Source organism: Neoarius graeffei, chromosome 24 (genome assembly GCF_027579695.1).
Source record: "Neoarius graeffei isolate fNeoGra1 chromosome 24, fNeoGra1.pri, whole genome shotgun sequence".
Taxonomy (NCBI): domain Eukaryota; kingdom Metazoa; phylum Chordata; class Actinopteri; order Siluriformes; family Ariidae; genus Neoarius; species Neoarius graeffei.
Genome location: NC_083592.1, coordinates 27836084 through 27855942, shown reverse-complemented (window position 1 = coordinate 27855942; position 19859 = coordinate 27836084). Strand labels below are relative to the sequence as shown.

The following is a 19859-nucleotide window of genomic DNA, read 5'->3' as shown; positions in this document are numbered from 1 at the left end:
TTTATCTATTTCCAAGACAATATTATGAAAAGTGAACTTAAAAGTTAAAACTTAGACACTCCAGACATTTATGAAACACCAGGCTGTGCTTACTTTCTTGGATCCAGGTACACTTAGGTACTCCTGTATTTCTGAATTTCTGAGTTTAGACATGTAGTCTTTCCCTGATTGCTCCAGGGCTTCCAGATCCACAGTGGCCAATATATCCACTGGGAACTCCATCCTGAGGAGGAAACATCATGAGTTAGATAACAAGTGCTGAAGTAAATACTCAAATTAAGTTACGTTAGTGCCTAAAATTAGAAGGAAGGAGATGTAATACCACTAAATAATAATGTAATAAATATCTGATATTCAAATATTGCAGTATGTGGTTGTGGCAGCAGGGGCGTGGTCAAGCGTCGGTCTGTGACCGGAGGGCGGAGTCAGAGAAGGTAAGTAGCAGAATCACTGCACCTGATGTTAATTAACGTGTGTTTGTGTGTCTTCCCCAGTGACCGCGCCCTATTTAAGGAGAGAGCGAGAGCAGAGGAGGGCTCTCCCGAACCAGACACCAGATGTGTGTACGTGTGTCTGTATGTTACTGGAAGACCACTGAAAAGTGTATAAAATAAAAAGGATTTCAAAACTTAGTTCTGTCCTGCCGTCTTCTGCGCTCCGCCCACTCTTACGAACTGCCACAGTGGTGCCGAAACCCGGGACGTGGAGCGCAGAAGACGACGGCAGGACAGAACTAAGCTTTGAAATCCTTTTTATTTTATACACTTTTCAGTGGTCTTCCAGTAACATACAGACACACGCACACACATCTGGTGTCTGGTTCGGGAGAGCCCTCCTCTGCTCTCGCTCTCTCCTTAAAGAGGGCGCGGTCACTGGGGAAGACACACAAACACACGTTAATTAACATCAGGTGCAGTGATTCTGCCACTTACCTTCCCTGACTCCGCCCTCCGGTCACAGACCAACACTTGACCACGCCCCCGCTGCCACAGTGGTTTACTAAAAGGATACTTTCCAAATATAAGGACCAAAGCAACTGAAGTTTGGTCAGTGATGAAGACTGAAGTCACTCCTGCTGATTTGAACCCAGACTACACAATATTCCATGAATATTTTGTACTCTTTCTGCCCAGAGACTGCTAGTGTAACGAGCATCAGAAACTGACTCAGTGCCTAAATGATCAGTGTACCACTGTTATAAAACTCTACACTGATTAACAAGCGGTGCTGCAATAGTGCCAAACATGGATATTAGTCGGCACATTTTACATTACTGGACATCACTAGGCCCCCAGAAAACATGCTCTAGCCCCAACCCCAAACATATATGCCTCACTAATGTAAACTTTCAAATATTTGGTATAAATTGTTCAAAAATCTGATCACCATTTGCTTTATTACATTCAAGCAGCTGCTAGACTAACAGTCATGGTTCAACAACTGCTTTGCTCAAGTTACCGTACAACTATCCATCCAGCCATTATCTGTAGCCGCTTATCCTGTCCTACAGGGTCACAGGCAAGCTGGAGCCTATCCCAGCTGACTACGGGAGAAAGGTGGGGTACACCCTGGACAAGTCGCCAGGTTATTGCAGGGCTGACACAGACAAACAACCATTCACACTCACATTCATACCTACGGTCAATTTAGAGCCACCAATTAGCCTAACCTGCATGTCTTTGGACTGTGGGGGAAACCAGAGCACCCGGAGGAAACCCACAGAGACATGGAAACTCCACACAGAAAGGCCCTCGCCGGCCGCTGGCCTCGAACCCTGGACCTTCTTGCTGTAAGGCGACAGTGTTCACCACTACAACACCGTGCCGCCCTGTACAACTATAATGACTTAAAATGTAAAAACGTTTAAAAAAAAAAAGTATTCAATCCATTGTTAGATGTATGCAGAGTCCATTATGTTACATTAATCATGTAGAAAAAAAAAACAGACTTTTTTTTTCAGCGTCTACAGTGAAACTAGTAGAAACTGTGTGTACTTCCGTGGCTTATATTCCTCAGTCTCATATCACTCCTGGCTCCTGATTGTGCAGGGGTTAAAAAGATAATTGTCTGATAAATGTTTTCAGTTTCAAAAAGGAAATGATTAGAAGTAGTCCCTCATGCTACTGCTCTGGAAGAGGTTTAAGCAAAACCAAAACAATGAAGTAACAGCATCACACCCAGTCACATTATTGTAAGCCTTAGAGTCTTTCTGGTTGCATACAGTAATCCCATTTTCAGACAGCAAACTGAACTTAGACGCTCCCTGCTCATTAGACAGTGTTCAGACCCAAACTACAATTAAAAAAAAAAAATCTTCCTGGAATGAGAATAAACCCACAAATTAGCACACTGGAACGTTTTATATAACAGTTTTCTGAAACATGACTAGTGCCTAAATCTATAACAGATGCAAGTGCATAAAATCACTGCTGCCCTATCCATCCATCCAGCTTCTTCCTGTTAAGGATGTGTATTTGCTTTTCAGCTTCGTGTTGATTATTAACCCTTTCACCACTGCAGACCGCTATTCCGGTCCGATTGTAGTAGGAAAACCCCTTCTGGAAAAAGTTCCACTGTGGTGAAAGGGTTAAGCTGTTTATATGCAGGGTCTAGTTGGTTTGAATCAAGGTGAATTCTGAGTAGTCAGGTGTGGACCAAGCCAACAGGTTCAAGACCATCTGAGCGAGGTGGTTTCATTCTCGCGCTCAATGAACCAGAGAAAGTGATCTGATTCTGAATCGACCTGGCTGCAGGAAATGAACCAAGCATTCTGTGTGTATTGTGTCGCAGGCAGCAGTTTTCTGTAGATGCAAACGGACTCAAAAGACAGAGCTGTAGCACAGCAGAAATTTTTTCTGGATATTTGAACTAAGTAGCAGAAAGAAAGCGAAAATTAACGTTGAACGCTCATCTCATTATCTCTAGCCGCTTTATCCTTCTAGAGGGTTGCAGGCAAGCTGGAGCCTATCCCAGCTGACTACGGGCGAAAGGCGGGGTACACCCTGGACAAGTCGCCAGGTCATCACAGGGCTGACACATAGACACAGACAACCATTCACACTCACATTCACACCTACGGTCAATTTAGAGTCACCAGTTAACCTAAGCTGCATGTCTTTGGACTGTGGGGGAAACCGGAGCACCCGGAGGAAACCCACACGGACACGGGGAGAACATGCAAACTCCACACAGAAAGGCCCTCGCCGGCCCCGGGGCTCGAACCCAGGACCTTCTTGCCGTGAGGCGACAGCGCTAACCACTACACCACCGTGCCGCCCTGGCCAATAAATATTTGACAATTTCTACAAGTATGTATTCAGCCATATGGGTCTGTCTCAGAAACTGGGTACTGTGGGGGTACCCCACTAAATATACTCACAGTCAATAAACTATACGGTTTTGAATGGTGAAGTTGGTTTTAATTTGAAATAAAATGATGAAAGAAATACAGATAAAACTAACTCTTTGATGTGAATATTCAGAATTTGGCAAAAATTCTGCAAGTTTGTGGAAAAATGGCGGCTTGATCTGGGACATGATAAATGGTTGACTACTGTACATCGCATTCCCTTAAAAAGGTTGTAGTCCACTGAAAAGTCTACAGTTATCACTAATTGTATTTTAAGTTGTAATTTTATACACCTAAGGATTGGTGCGCTCACAGAATAATCATAACCGTAATAAAATATCATGCAAAATATTTGATCACCGTTGTAACTCCATTTTCCGCAGACCCAAAACCAATATGATCATGTGTTTTGATCTAAACAGGAAGCCTCAGGGTCAAGGTCACTACCTCACCAAAAGTAGTAACTTAAAATCACTACGCCATATAAAAATTTAGTTATAAATCTGCAATTTTGTTTTTTAAAACGAAATCTGAAAGTTAGGTATAGAATATGTTTCTTAGAGAATATGTTACGATGGTAGCTGGTCTTGTATGAATTTCTGAGCTATAAAATGAGTTGTGGTCTATTTTTTACCGTAGCGTGTTATTTGTGTGCGGGGAAGGACACACATTAACAATTTGCATGTGTAGAATGGAATTTTCCACTCCAACAGTTAGAAGTTGATCCTGCTTCCATTTGCGGCCTTTCTGTTACGCGAGTGATCTGTTCGGACGTTATCACTAAAAAGGTGAGTTTTGACAGTTTTATTTTGTTTTAGTCTTGCAGTATAAGGCAATAGAATTTCTTTTTCATTTTACTTTCATATTTCATAATGTTTGCTTATTTTTGGCCAATATTTTGCAACCATTGTCAATTTAGATCGAACTTTTGATAGAATCTACAGCCAGTCATTTTGCCCCGCCCCCGCCTCGCGCTCCGTCCGGTGCGGTAGTGATGTCCCGTTGCTCGCACGCCACAGCAGAGACCCACGTGACCTTCAGCCGGTACAGTCGCTGTTCTTTTACCACCACCGTTATTCTCATCTTTCCGGTGTGTTCTTGATTTTTCCATTGTGTCCTATTTCACCATATAAAAACCCAAAATGTATCATGCTATTTATATTTAAGTGAATAATCAATTCAGTCATCATAACTTGGCATTTTTAACCCAAGCAATCAAAAAGAGGAAATTTACTCAATATTTTCACTCCTCTGTGAAGGAGGGGCTTTAATTCTTCATGATGTAGTTATTTTATATGTAAATCAATTTTACAAAAGCATTTGAATTGCAATCAAAAACATTTTCCACAGTGGAGGCCAGATAAAGCAAGATGCTATCTTTATTCTTATTAAACATGACAAAAGAAACATTGAGTGTTAGGTAAATGCAAAAAAAAAGTAAAATTAGAAAATTTACTTTTTGACCATAATGTCCCAAATGAGAGACCAGTTTCTGAGACGGACCCACATATGCCCCTCAGCTAATGCATTTTTTAAACCAAACTAAAAATTAACCAAAACAAATCCATTTCTCTTTGCTTCAGACTCAGTAAACAGACTAATGTGTGTGAAAACGGCCTTAGAGAACCTGTTGATGCTTGCACACAGCACAGTATTAACATCAGTCTGTTTCACTTCCACAGAGCCAGTGGAAGTCAGATAACACAATGATTTTGATGGTTTGTGCTTAGTCAGAAGTTCAAAATTCTTTTTTTTTTTTAAATATGGGATTTTTTTCAGACCCTTTTTCTTTTCAAACAAAATAGCAGGACACCGATGGAAACAATGTTGCAGTTCTCCTCAAAAGTTGATGCTTCTGCCAATACCCACTTTAACGTCATACATAACTATTGGCTGACCATCATGGAGGTGCGGGAAGCTTGGATTCTGATAGTTTGCAACTCCATGTTTTCAATTGCTCACTCTGTTAGAGGTTTTTTAATGCACTGGGCACCCTGCCAGATACGGTCAGTGCGTTTACATGCACATAGAGAAAATCGAATTTCTGCCGTTGCTCGTCTGAAATCGAAGTTCTAAATGGCATGTAAACACCTTAGCTAGGCTGAAATTGAACCGAACTTGATTTCTCGCAATCGAGCTACACGACCTAGATTATGCGATTTCTGCCGAGCTACTTAGTGCATGTAAACCCTATCGAGCTGCGTATTCGATCTACTAATGCCGCTTTTCCACTACCAACGCGGCTGAGTCGGGCTGAGCCGTGCCGTGCTGAGTCGGGCTGAGCGGGGCTGTTGGAGTTGCATTTCGACTACAACTGCGCTGAACCGTGCTGGCTGGAAGTGGGTGGGCACATTGGGTGGAGTTAGCGAAAGTGGGTGGACGTCAGGTGATGTCGTTAAGCAGCGCAAACAGTGACATCAGTGATCTTTTAAGCGGTAGTCTCACGACCCGAATAGTAAACAATAAACATGGAGGACATGGAGTCGTTAGTGTTGCTGGTCTTGGTGCTGTGGCTTGTTGTCACCGACAACGCCAACAGATACTGGCAAGAGCGTATAGATGAGGCGAGGCGCATAAGGCTTCAGAAATTCTCGTAATTCGTAATTCTTCTCCTTCCGGGTTTACGGTGTTTACAGATCCCAGCGTGCTCGTGGGGCGTGTGTGGGCATGTGAGGACACTCCTCCTCACCAATCAGTGCACAGGGGAGTGTCTGCTCACACCCCCAGCCTCACTCGGCTCGCTTTGGCTCGCTTCAGCCCCACTCCAAAACGGTGCGAGTTTTAGGGGCTAAGCAGGGCTGAAGCGAGCCGAGTCGTGCTGGTTTTTGGTAGTCGAAACGCGAGCCGTGTCGGGCTGAAGTGAGCTGAAGTGAGCTGAAAAAGGGTAGTGGAAAAGGGCCATTACTTCAGCACTGCCCCTTCTGGAAGTGACGAGTGACGAGACCACAAGCGGAAAACACAACAGCCTCGGTCGGCATGACACTTCACCTTAGCCGCCCACTTTATTAGGAACACTTCTGTTCGTACATACAAACTACAAACACTCTTCTTAGAGTTTAGAGTTTATTTTTAAAAGGGACAGTGTACAAATTAAACATTATCCTTGTGGTAAGGACAGATGTCTGTACCAGGTTATAGCAGTACATGCTAATTTCCACCTGTAGTCCCTTTGTTTATACTCTTGAATAGCTCTTCTTCATGATGACAACCGGAAGTGTACCAACACGATGGGGCGTGTAGCGCCACCTGTGGCTCGGGTGCACAATGCACCTCACTCAATAGCTCGATTTCACAGTATGCATGTAGGATTGGATTTCTCTGGCACCCCTGCTGGGACCTTTTGCTCGATTACCGACAGCAGCTCGATTTGGATGCGCATGTAAACGTACTGAGTGACGACTGGTGGTGATATAAGAGAGGGCTAAAATCTAAAAGCATAACTTTTGCTTTTGTTATACACTGAAGACGTGTGGGCTTGTGATCAAAAGATGAAGAAGAGATGACAGATCAGAATTTCAGTATTAATTTCCTGATATTTACATTTAGATGTGTTAACAACGTAAAACATGGCACCCAAATTACTGGTGAGCAAAAAGTAATGGAATAGAGAAGTCTTAATGTAAATGAATGTCAGTAACATTTAATATTTGGTTGCATATCCTTTGCTTGCAATAACTGCATCCAGCTGGTGACCCACTGACAAACAACAACAAGTTTAATTTATATAGCACTTTTCACCGACCCAAACTGTTGCATTCTTCTTTTCCAGGCTTGTACTGCAGCTTCTTTCAGTTGTTTGTTTTGGGGGTTTTCTCCCTTCACTCTCCTCTTTAGAAGATGAAATGAGCTTCTACTCCCCCCCCCGATGAATTCCTTTATTGTGTTGGCAGTATATTCTGGTTTACTGTTTTGCTGCATTTCTCTGTAAATTAGCAGACAATGTCCCTGTAGACTTCTGAATTAATTCTGCTCCTACTATCATGAGTTACATCATCAATAAACTAGTGAGCTTGTTCCAAAGGCAGCCAGCAAGCCCAAGCCATGACACTATCTCCACCGTGCTTGACCAGTGAGCTTGTACAACCCCGATTCCAAAAAAGTTGGGACAAAGTACAAACTGTAAATAAAAACGGAATGCAATAATTTACAAATCTCAAAAACTGATATTGTATTCACAATAGAACATAGACAGCATATCAGATGTCGAAAGTGAGACATTTTGAAATTTCATGCCAAATATTGGCTCATTTGAAATTTCATGACAGTAATACATCTCAAAAAAGTTGGGACAGGGGCAATAAGAGGCTGGAAAAGTTAAAGGTACAAAAAAGGAACAGCTGGAGGACCAAATTGCAACTCATTAGGTCAATTGGCAATAGGTCATTAACATGACTGGGTATAAAAAGAGCATCATGGAGTGGCAGCGGCTCTCAGAAGTAAAGATGGGAAGAGGATCACCAATCCCCCTAATTCTGCGCCGACAAATAGTGGAGCAATATCAGAAAGGAGTTCGACAGTGTAAAATTGCAAAGAGTTTGAACATATCATCATCTACAGTGCATAATATCATCAAAAGATTCAGAGAATCTGGAAGAATCTCTGTGCGTAAGGGTCAAGGCCGGAAAACCATACTGGGTGCCCGTGATCTTCGGGCCCTTAGACGGCACTGCATCACATACAGGCATGCTTCTGTATTGGAAATCACAAAATGGGCTCAGGAATATTTCCAGAGAACATTATCTGTGAACATAATTCACCGTGCCATCTGCCGTTGCCAGCTAAAACTCTATAGTTCAAAGAAGAAGCCGTATCTAAACATGATCCAGAAGCGCAGACGTCTTCTCTGGGCCAAGGCTCATTTAAAATGGACTGTGGCAAAGTGGAAAACTGTTCTGTGGTCAGATGAATCAAAATTTGAAGTTCTTTATGGAAATCAGGGACGCCGTGTCATTCGGACTAAAGAGGAGAAGGACGACCCAAGTTGTTATCAGCGCTCAGTTCAGAAGCCTGCATCTCTGATGGCATGGGGTCGCATTAGTGCGTGTGGCATGGGCAGCTTACACATCTGGAAAAACACCATCAATGCTGAAAGATATATCCAGGTTCTAGAGCAACATATGCTCCCATCCAGACGACGTCTCTTTCAGGGAAGACCTTGCATTTTCCAACATGACAATGCCAAACCACATACTGCATCAATTACAGCATTATAGCTGCGTAGAAGAAGGGTCCGGGTACTGAACTGGCCAGCCTGCAGTCCAGATCTTTCACCCATAGAAAACATTTGGCGCATCATAAAACGGAAGATACGACAAAAAAGACCTAAGACAGTTGAGCAACTAGAATCCTACATTAGACAAGAATGGGTTAACATTCCTATCCCTAAACTTGAGCAACTTGTCTCCTCAGTCCCCAGACGTTTACAGACTGTTGTAAAGAGAAAAGGGGATGTCTCACAGTGGTAAACATGGCCTTGTCCCAACTTTTTTGAGATGTGTTGTTGTCATGAAATTTAAAATCACCTAATTTTTCTCTTTAAATGATACATTTTCTCAGTTTAAACATTTGATATGTCATCTATGTTCTATTCTGAATAAAATATGGAATTTTGAAACTTCCACATCATTGCATTCTGTTTTTATTTACAATCTGTACTTTGTCCCAACTTTTTTGGAATCGGGGTTATATGTTTTGGATCATGAGCAGATCTTTTCATTCTCTACACTTTGGCCTTTCCATCACTTTGGTTGAGGGTAAATCACTTTTCTCCCTTATAAAAAACAAACAAACAAACAAACAAACAAACAAACAAACAAACAAAAACATTTGGTCCATGTTGGTTTATCTTTTTTAATGACCAATACAGTCGCCACAGTCAAAACTCAGGGCTCAAACCAAAAGTAGACATTTGGAGCTATTAACTGTTTAACAGTTAATCTAACAGGGCACACCTGAACAACAAAAAACACCTGTTAGTCACAGGCTCCAATATGGGTGGGATCAAACCAGACGCAGTGCTGTAGTCAAGTCACTAAACCTCGAGTCCGAGTCCAGTCTTGAGCCCCCAGGTGTTCAAGTCCAAGTCGAGTCGAATCCAAGTCATTAAAAAAAATTCGAGTTGAGTCCGAGTCAAGTCCACTATTGATCCGAGTCGAGTCCGAGTCAAGTCCAAGACTCCAACTGCACCATTTGACGGTAGCTGTTTTAGCCCCATTAACATTAGTTTGTTCCTGAACATGACATATGAACAGGTGAATATGCATTCTCTTTGTCAGGGAGTGAGAAGTATTCTGTCAGAGATTGTTGGGAGATGGATGCAAGTGAAGGCATGTTTAATTAATACAAGTGAAGACAGGTAAACAATCCGGCAGGCAAAATTGTAAAACAGGCAACAGGTTGAGCGAGGCACAAACAGGCAATCATAGAATTGCCAGAATCAAAGACGAGAAAGAGGAAACCAGGGATCAGGAACCCAAACAAGGAAATGAGGCTCAGTAATGTGTCAGCAACACAACTCAATACTTTGCAAAGTAAGTGTGTTTTCACAGTTTTTATATGGGCGCGCTGTTTGCGCCTTAATCCTGTGCAGGTGCGAGTCTTTTACGGCGCGTGCGCAAGACTCCGCTTGGCACACGTGCTGTCCGGAGTGCACCTGGAGAGTCTCTGATGCACGCGCCAAGGCACGCAGGTGTGACACTGACATGAAATTAGTACAAAAATTAATGTAGATGTAAAATATCTCATTATCTCTAGCCGCTTTATCCTGTCCTACAGGGTCGCAGGAGCCTATCCCAGCTGACTACGGGCAAAAGGCGGGGTATCACAGGGCTGACACATAGACACAGACAACCATTCACACTCACAGTCAATTTAGAGTCACCAGTTAGCCTAACCTGCATCTCTTTGGACTGTGGGGGAAACCGGAGCACCTGGAGGAAACCCACGCGGACAACATGCAAACTCCGCACAGAAAGGCCCTCGCCGGCCACGGGACTCGAACCCAGGACCTTCTTGCTGTGAGGCGACAGCGCTAACCACTACACCGCCGTGCCACCCAGATATAAAATATCTTATGCCAAATTATTATGGCATCTCATCTCATCTCATTATCTCTAGCCGCTTTATCCTTCTACAGGGTCGCAGGCAAGCTGGAGCCTATCCCAGCTGACTACGGGCGAAAGGCGGGGTACACCCTGGACAAGTCGCCAGGTCATCACAGGGCTGACACATAGACACAGACAACCATTCACACTCACATTCACACCTACGGTCAATTTAGAGTCACCAGTTAACCTAACCTGCATGTCTTTGGACTGTGGGGGAAACCGGAGCACCCGGAGGAAACCCATGCGGACACGGGGAGAACATGCAAACTCCGCACAGAAAGGCCCTCGCCGGCCACGGGGCTCGAACCCAGGACCTTCTTGCTGTGAGGCGACAGCGCTAACCACTACACTACCCAGATATAAAATATCTTATGCCAAATTACTATGGCATGTTACAAAAAATAAATTTAAAAAAAAATCTGAGTCCTTGTCTCCATTTTCTGAGTCTTAACGCAGTTAATGCACAAGTCTGAGTCATCAGTACTCAAGTCCAAGTCGAGTCACGAGTCCTTAAAATTAGGGCACGAGTCGGACTCAAGCCCGAGTCCTGGACTCAAGTACTACAAGCCCGACTAGAGGGGCTATGTTTTACATCCAGATGTAAAGATCAATTTTTATGAAATGAAATCTGAAATTCTGATCCATCTTCTCATTCATTTTTTGATCTTAAATCAAAATGTATTCAGGCAATAGCTACCAGATAGATCAACACACCAATTTTGAATACATGCATGAAAATAAAATTGGAAGTTTTACAAAACTGAGAACAGTCAGCATTTTTAAAACCAGCCTATTTACATGGCGTGTTGTGTGTGTATTCAGGTCAAACTAAACTTGTACAACTCCATCATTATTTATGCATTCCCTGACATTTACAGCCTTCGGCAGTTATTTCACAACAAACAAAAGAAAAATACTGCAATGTGCCCAAACAGATTGCTTTCCTCTAAGCACCATAGCACTAAGAACTGTATTTGTACTCCATGCACACTGCTCCCAGTGTTTGACCTTAGACATGTAGAAAATATGGAAGTGGGATCAGTCGAAATCACAACAGACACACCAAAACTTTTCAACTCCTGCTGGTAGCCCTTAACCACACCCTTCTCTGGTTTGGCATGTTTCGAGTCAGTGCTAATGAAATATGTTGTATGTCTATGTCATGTATGACAAGGTGAGTTTATTTAACACCTCTCCCACAAGTTGGAAAGAACAACTCAGTTTTCAAAGATGAATCCATGAAAAGTACAATTTTCTCTGGTCTGCAACAAAGAAAGACCGTCGTAAAGTTACATAGTAGAAGAGGGTGTGTGTGTTCTTATGTACAGGTTTCAGTGTGTATGTGCGTGTTGGGGTGTGTGTGCTTGCTTGTGTGAATCTGTAGGCAACAGCTCTACTGTCGACGGATATTACCAGTGAAGCAGAAAAGCAAGCCTGTGTATGAGAATGTGTAGATTTGTTGAAAACCAGCTTCTATACACTCCCTCCAAGCCTGCATAACTGTGCAACTCAATACACACGCTCTCTCCAGCACTGACGCACTTCCACACAGAGCTCAACTCTGACCAGCAAAGATCCCAAGATAATTCACAACAGATTTGTTCAAAAATATTTCCTCGCCAGCACACTGCAGGTTTTTAATATTCGGAGACAGCTGTGATTCTCAAGATCGCAGCATATGTAAATATTTGAAAAAGAACACGGTGTGCCTTTCAGATCACAACACACAAAGCACCATCCCCCAAGGTAATATCAGCTTCATATGAGCTTAGTCAAGCAGCTTTTTTTTTTCCCAGCAGATATTTTGTAATCATTTTAACCATAACATGCTACCAACTTTTTTTTTTGTACTAAAGTACTAAAATCAGCCATTCTGCTCAGACAGCACCACAAAAAAACTATACACTGTTAGGTATACAAGTAGCTCAGTGGAGTACATGGTCAAACATTTTTATTTTCAATTTTATTTTAAGAGTTCAAGCTTTAGGCGACTGTAAGTGGATAGTACTGGCTATTCATATGGTTTAAATGTACACATTGACCCTCATATTGCATCTGCACTGTATTTAAAGTGCATATTCTGGACCAATTTCATTGTTTTTTAATATGAAAGTATGTCCCTTTACACACTCATCCAGAAGAGTAATTTTGCACAAGGCCATCTGTCTACATCAGAAAAAAATAAAACAACAAAACACGTCTGGAAAAATCCCAAGGGAGTCTGGAACCAGATTCGTGACGTTACCTGCGGAAGCACCAGCAGGCTGCGCGAGCTTGCACGGTTTCAGTGCACAGCCTGTGTAGACCAAGCGCTCCCATTTCTCTCTCATTGTCCGGTCTTTTGGGAAACGATGAGTACTAATCCCATCAAGGGAAGCAACACCGGAGAGGTATGGAGAGGCCTGAAAACCATCTCTGGCCACACAAAGGACAGTGGGAGGGTCCCTGTATCTGGGGGCCAGGACTGGGCAAATGAATTGAATCTCTTTCAACAGATTTGACTGTGCCACCCAACCCTCCCCCACTCACCATAGTCCTGACCTGTCTGTGATATCACTCCACCACCACCCCCTCCCCTCATAATACCTCTGACACCAACAGCTCCCTCCTCACACCACATCACCCCCCTCCGCTCCCTGCCAGACCAATCCACACACTCCACCCCCGACCTCACTCTACAGGACTCGCACCTCAGCTACACCCCTTGCCTCTCCATAACAGCTGATCAGGTGTTGAAGGAGCTGAGGAGGATCAAGACGAGGAAAGCTGCTGGCCCTGATGCTATCAACTCCAGACTGCTTAAGGACTGTGCAGATCAGCTCTGTGGGATTCTTCTGTACATTTTCAACCTGAGCCTCAGTCTGGAGAAAGTTCCACTTCTGTGGAAAACATCATGTGTGGTTCCAGTTCCCAAGACTGCGCACCCCAGGGAGCTCAACCACTTTCGGCCAGTAGCTTTAACGTCTCACCTAATGAAGATCATGGAGAGGATTTTTCTCTCCCACCTCCGACACCTGGTGAACAGTGAGATGGACCCCCTGCAGTTCACATATCAACTGGGCATTGGTGTGGATGACGCTGTTATTTACCTGCTACACCAGTCACTTTTGCACCTGGAGGGCACTGGGAGCAATGTGAGAATCATGTTCTTTGACTTCTCCAGTGCTTTCAACACAATCCAGCCATCACTGCTTAGGGGGAAGCTGGAGGGAGCTGGTGTCGACTGCCACCTGGCTGCATGGATCATCGACTACCTCATTAACAGGCCGCAGTATGTGAGGCTCCGCGACTGTGTGTCTGATGTGGTAGTCTGCAGCACAGGGGCTCCACAGGGTACAGTGCTCTCTCCTTTCCTCTTTACACTTTACACATCTGACTTCAGCTACAACACGGACAGCTGCCACCTCCAGAAGTTCTCAGATGATACAGCCATCGTTGGACGTGTGTCAGAGGGGGACGATCTGGAGTACAGAGAGGTCATCACCAACTTTGTCATCTGGTGCGAACTGAACCACCAGCGCATCAATGCCAGCAAGACAAAGGAGGTGGTGATCGATTTCAGAAGGACGGTTCCTCAAATTGCGCCAGTGAACATCCAGGGTTTGGACATTGAGATCGTGGAGGAGTACAAATACCTGGGTGTTCACCTCAACAACAAACTGGACTGGACAGATGTCCTGTACAAGAAGGGCCAAAGTCGTCTCCACCTGTTGAGAAGACTGAGGTCTTTTGGTGTGTCCAGGACACTGCTTAGGACTTTTTATGACTCAGTGGTAGCATCAGCGATTTTCTACGCTGTGGTCTGCTGGGGCTGTGGAAGTTCAGAGAGGGACAGGAAGAAACTTAATAAACTGGTCAGAAGGGCTGGCTCAGTCTTGGACTGTCCTCTGGACTCCATTGAGGTGGTGGGTGAGAGGAGGATGTTAGCCAAGGCGACATCAATCATGGATAACCCCTCTCACCCCCTACATGAGGCTGTGGGGGCTTTAAGCAGCTCTTTTAGTAGTAGACTGCTACACCCACAGTGTAAGAAGGAGAGATACCGCAGGTCATTCATACCTACTGCTGTCAGACTGTATAACACCCACAACTTGTAACGTAGCACCAATAACCTGTTTGTCGTTATATTTGCACTACTTCACCACTACTACCTCTGCCATCTCTCATCGATGCAATTATTATGTGCAATAATATAGGCCTTAAACTATTTTTATGCATACTTATATTTATATTTATATATATTAATATTATTTATGTATATATGTGTGCATATATACAGAGTCTACCTGTAATGTGCAATTTTTCTGAGCCTCTCAATAAGGCAATTTTTCTATACTTTTTCACGGTAGATAATGCAAATAGCCCTCTGTATTTAATCTTTCATTTGTCTAATTTTTATTTCAGTTTTATTTGTTATCTGTTTGACATTTTCTTGCTACTGTAACACGTGAATTTCCCCGATGTGGGATGAATAAAGTGAATCTAATCTAATCTAATCTAATCTAATCTAATCTAATCTAATCTAATCTAATCTAATCAAGATTGGTGTTGCTACACCCTCCTATGATACATCTGTTAACCATTTTAATAATTACGTGATAACGTTGAAGAAATTTGCAGAAAACCACCAGGTCATTTTCTCATAAACAAACCAGCGCTGATGTAGGATTCAGAGGGAGGCGTCCCGCACGCGATGTCACAAAAATCAATGTTTCCCGGGAAATTGAAATGCAAAGTTTTCAGAGGCGGACCAATTCGCCTCAAATGGCTTGATTTCAACTGAATTTTTCTGGTATTGCGCAAGGTAAAAAAATTGCACAAAATGCAAAATGTGACAGATATTTGACCAAAGTTTAATATAAAATAGGAGAATTGCATTGATCTTGCTCCTGAATTTACCCACGATATGCCCTTTAATTCCCAGACACATTTCCAGGTATGCCATATATTATTTCATGCAGTAAATGTTTTGTTTCAAAACAGAGTTAAAAAATATGTTTACATGCAAAGGAGGGCGGTAACATTGTTACCCAGACAGTAATAAAATTGAAAATGAGTGAGTGACTGAGGGAGAAAAGAAAGAAAGAAAGAAAGAAAGAAAGAAAGAAAGAAAGAAAGAAAAAAAGAAAGAAAGAAAGCACAACTTTATTCATCACACACTTGTGAAATTTCCTCTCTGCATTTAACCCATCTGAAGCAGTGAACACACATATGCAATGAGCACACACACATACCCAGAGCAGTGGGCAGCCATGCTAACAGCGCCCGGCATTGAGTCAGCACTCAAGGGCACCTCAGCCCAAGGCCGTCCCATATTAGCCTAACCTGCATGTCTTTGGATTGTGGGAGAAACCAGAGCACCTGGCGGAAACCCACACAGACATAGGGAAAACATGCAAACTCCACACAAAAAGGCCCTCGCCAGCCACTGGGTTCAAACCCAGAACCTTCTTGCTGTGAGGCGACTGTGCTAACAACTACACCACTGTGCTGCCCGGTGGAAGGGAGGGAAAAAGATCTCAGAACTTTTTACAAGCTTAAAAGATTGTTGTCTTTACAAAAACAAACACGTGAGTGGCGGCACGGTGGTGTAGTGGTTAGCACGGTCACCTCACAGCAAGAAGATTCTGAGTTCGAACCCAGCGGCTGGCGAGGGCCTTTCTGTGTGGAGTTTGCATGTTCTCCCCGTGTCTGTGTGGGGTTTCCCCCACAATCCAAAGACATGCAGTTAGGTTGAGGTGGGGCGGCCTTGGGCTGAGGTGCCCTTGAGCAAGGTACCTAACCCCTGACTGCTCCCCACGCGCTCTGGTGTAGCTGCCCACTGCTCTGTGTGTGTGTGTGTGTGTGTGTGTGTGTGTGTTCACTGCTTCAGATGGGTTAAATGCAGAGGATGAATTTCACTGTGCTTGAAGTGTGCATGTGACAAATAAAGGTTTCTTCTTTCTTCCAAACAAACAAAACATGGTTAACCATGGTGCAGTTGCAAAGCAGTCATACTGACTAAACTCAGGCAAAGGGTGTGTGTGTGTGTTATTATAGGGCTGTAGGCAATCTGTTCTTCTAACCTAAAAATACAACCCCGATTCCAAAAAAGTTGGGACAAAGTACAAATTGTAAATAAAAACAGAATGCAATAATTTACAAATCTCAAAAACTGATATTGTATTCACAATAGAACATAGACAACATATCAAATGTCGAAAGTGAGACATTTTGAAATTTCATGCCAAATATTGGCTCATTTGAAATTTCATGACAGCAACACATCTCAAAAAAGTTGGGACAGGGGCAATAAGAGGCTGGAAAAGTTAAAGGTACAAAAAAGGAACAGCTGGAGGACCAAATTGCAACTCATTAGGTCAACTGGCAATAGGTCATTAACATGACTGGGTATAAAGAGAGCATCTTGTGCCGCTTTTCCACTACCAACGCGGCTGAGTTGGGCTGAGCCGTGCCGTGCTGAGCTGGGCTGAGTCGAGCTGAGTGGGGGTGTTGGAGTTGCATTTCGACTACAATCGCGCTGAACCATGCTGGCTGGAAGTGGGTGGACACATTGGGTGGAGTTAGCGAAAGTGGGTGGACATCAGGTGATGTCGTTAGGCGGCGCAAACAGTGACATCAGTGATCTTTTAAGCGGTAGTCTCATGACCCGGAGAGTAAACAATAAACATGGAGGACATGGAGTCGTTAGTGTTGCTGGTCTTGGTGCTGTGGCTTGTTGTCACCGACAACGCCAACAGATACTGGCAAGAGCGTATAGATGAGGCGAGGCGCATAAGGCTTCATAATTCTCGTAATTCGTAATTCTCCTTCTTCCGGGTTTATGGTGTTTACAGATCCCAGCGTGCTCACGGGGCGTGTGTGGGCGTGTGAGGACACTCCTCCTCACCAATCAGTGCACAGGGGAGTGTCTCCTCACGCCCCTAGCCTCACTCAGCTCGGTTTGGCTCGCTTCAGCCCCACTCCAAAACCATGCGAGATTTGGGGGCTGAGCAGGGCTGAAGCGAGCTGAGTCGTGCTGTTCTTAGATAGTCGAAACGCGAGCCGTGTCGGGCTGAAGTGAGCTGAAGCGAGCTGAAGTGAGCTGAAAAAGGGTAGTGGAAAAGGGCCATTGGAGTGGCAGTGGCTCTCAGAAGTAAAGATGGGAAGATCACCAATCCCCCTAATTCTGCGCCGACAAATAGTGGAGCAATATCAGAAAGGAGTTCGACAGTGTAAAATTGCAAAGAGTTTGAACATATCATCATCTACAGTACATAATATCATCAAAAGATTCAGAGAATCTGGAAGAATCTCTGTGCGTAAGGGTCAAGGCCGGAAAACCATACTGGGTGCCCGTGATCTTCGGGCCCTTAGACGGCACTGCATCACGTACAGGCATGCTTCTGTATTGGAAATCACAAAATGGGCTCAGGAATATTTCCAGAGAACATTATCTGTGAACACAATTCACCGTGCCATCCGCCGTTGCCAGCTAAAACTCTATAGTTCAAAGAAGAAGCCGCATCTAAACATGATCCAGAAGTGCAGACGTCTTCTCTGGGCCAAGGCTCATTTAAAATGGACTGTGGCAAAGTGGAAAACTGTTCTGTGGTCAGACGAATCAAAATTTGAAGTTCTTTACGGAAATCAGGGACGCCGTGTCATTCGGACTAAAGAGGAGAAGGACGACCCAAGTTGTTATCAGCGCTCAGTTCAGAAGCCTGCATCTCTGATGGTATGGGGTCGCATTAGTGCGTGTGGCATGGGCAGCTTACACATCTGGAAAGACACCATCAATGCTGAAAGGTATATCCAGGTTCTAGAGCAACATATGCTCCCATCCAGACGACGTCTCTTTCAGGGAAGACCTTGCATTTTCCAACATGACAATGCCAAACCACATACTGCATCAATTACAGCATCATGGCTGCGTAGAAGAAGGGTCCGGGTACTGAACTGGCCAGCCTGCAGTCCAGATCTTTCACCCATAGAAAACATTTGGCGCATCATAAAACGGAAGATACGACAAAAAAGACCTAAGACAGTTGAGCAACTAGAATCCTACATTAGACAAGAATGGGTTAACATTCCTATCCCTAAACTTGAGCAACTTGTCTCCTCAGTCCCCAGACGTTTACAGACTGTTGTAAAGAGAAAAGGGGATGTCTCACAGTGGTAAACATGGCCTTGTCCCAACTTTTTTGAGATGTGTTGCTGTCATGAAATTTAAAAATCACCTAATTTTTCTCTTTAAATGATACATTTTCTCAGTTTAAACATTTGATATGTCATCTATGTTCTATTCTGAATAAAATATGGAATTTTGAAACTTCCACATCATTGCATTCCGTTTTTATTTACAATTTGTACTTTGTCCCAACTTTTGTGGAATCGGGGTTGTAAGAATAATCACCGATCAGATCATAAAGACAACTTGTTTATAAGTGTAATTTAGTTTGCTTTGTTTTGGATGTGTGCAGACAAATCCATTTCTAACATCCTCAAAAGAATTTGTCATTTAGAGCTGCGAACACTTTCCTAAACCTCGAAAATAAACACACCACCTAAGTGCAAGTCATTATCAATATGCCATTAGTGCAATTTTGCACTTAAATTTTATTTGCATAAGTAAGTTTACTGACTCGTGATTATTTAAAAGTCCTCGCGCTCTTGGTGATCAGTTTACTTCATAAAAGCCTGACTGTGCTACAGACTACTTACTGTTTATGAAGCAAAATAACAACATGACTGGATGCATTATGTCTAATTAAAAGACTGAGCAGCCGAATAAACCCTGGTAGAGAGCCAGAGCACTCTCCTCGCATTAAAACTATCACAGGCTAAAGCGTGATACAGACAGAGGAGGGGAAACAAACCTCTCACCTGGAATGTGTTGAAGAGCTCTCACCTGAGCGGCCAAGAAACCTGTTTGTTTGTTCTTTTTATATGTTCTGTGATAGTATTACGTGGTAGTTTACATAACAGCTGAGTGGGCAAAAAAAAAAATGGCTGTGAGACGGGATGCACACCTCCTCCAGTCGCGCACGCGCGCACAGCTGGTGCAGCAAGCACGCGCTCACATACTCACAGCTGTTCTAACGAGCGCGCGCGCGCTCAACCTTATTAGGGGTGGGCGATACTGGGAATTTGGGTATCGATCCGATACCAAGTAAATACAGGGCTAGTATCGCCGATACCGATACTTTTTACTTGAAATGTTATGATCATTGAATAATTTTGTGATTTTGCCTTTTTTAATTGATTATGAGTATGATAAAAAAAAAACAGGACAAAGATTTTAGGCAAATAAAAATGTTTTTTATTGACTAACTACAACAAGATAAAACAATTTAACAGTATATTAATAATAAAATAATTCCCTTATCACCTTCTGCTACAAAAAATTCTCATATCATCTCATT

General features: G+C 43.4%; 1 protein-coding gene across 2 annotated transcripts in view; it reads right to left on the bottom strand.

Moving 5' to 3' along the window:
• The window catches only part of fam169aa (family with sequence similarity 169 member Aa), a 45256-nt gene extending 25763 nt beyond the window's left edge, over nucleotides 1–19493 (bottom strand). Inside the window, exons 1-2 of one of the 2 annotated variants that reach the window (XM_060906964.1) lie at nucleotides 19321–19493; nucleotides 94–223 (exon numbers count right to left, since the gene is read on the bottom strand). In XM_060906964.1, coding sequence (XP_060762947.1) covers nucleotides 94–222 — 129 coding nt within the window. In that variant the 5' untranslated portion in view covers nucleotide 223; nucleotides 19321–19493. Of the gene's footprint in view, nucleotides 1–93; nucleotides 224–19320 lie in introns of those variants that run through there. The other variant, XM_060906965.1, reaches the window with a different exon arrangement.
• Between the last annotated feature and the right edge of the window lie 366 nt (nucleotides 19494–19859).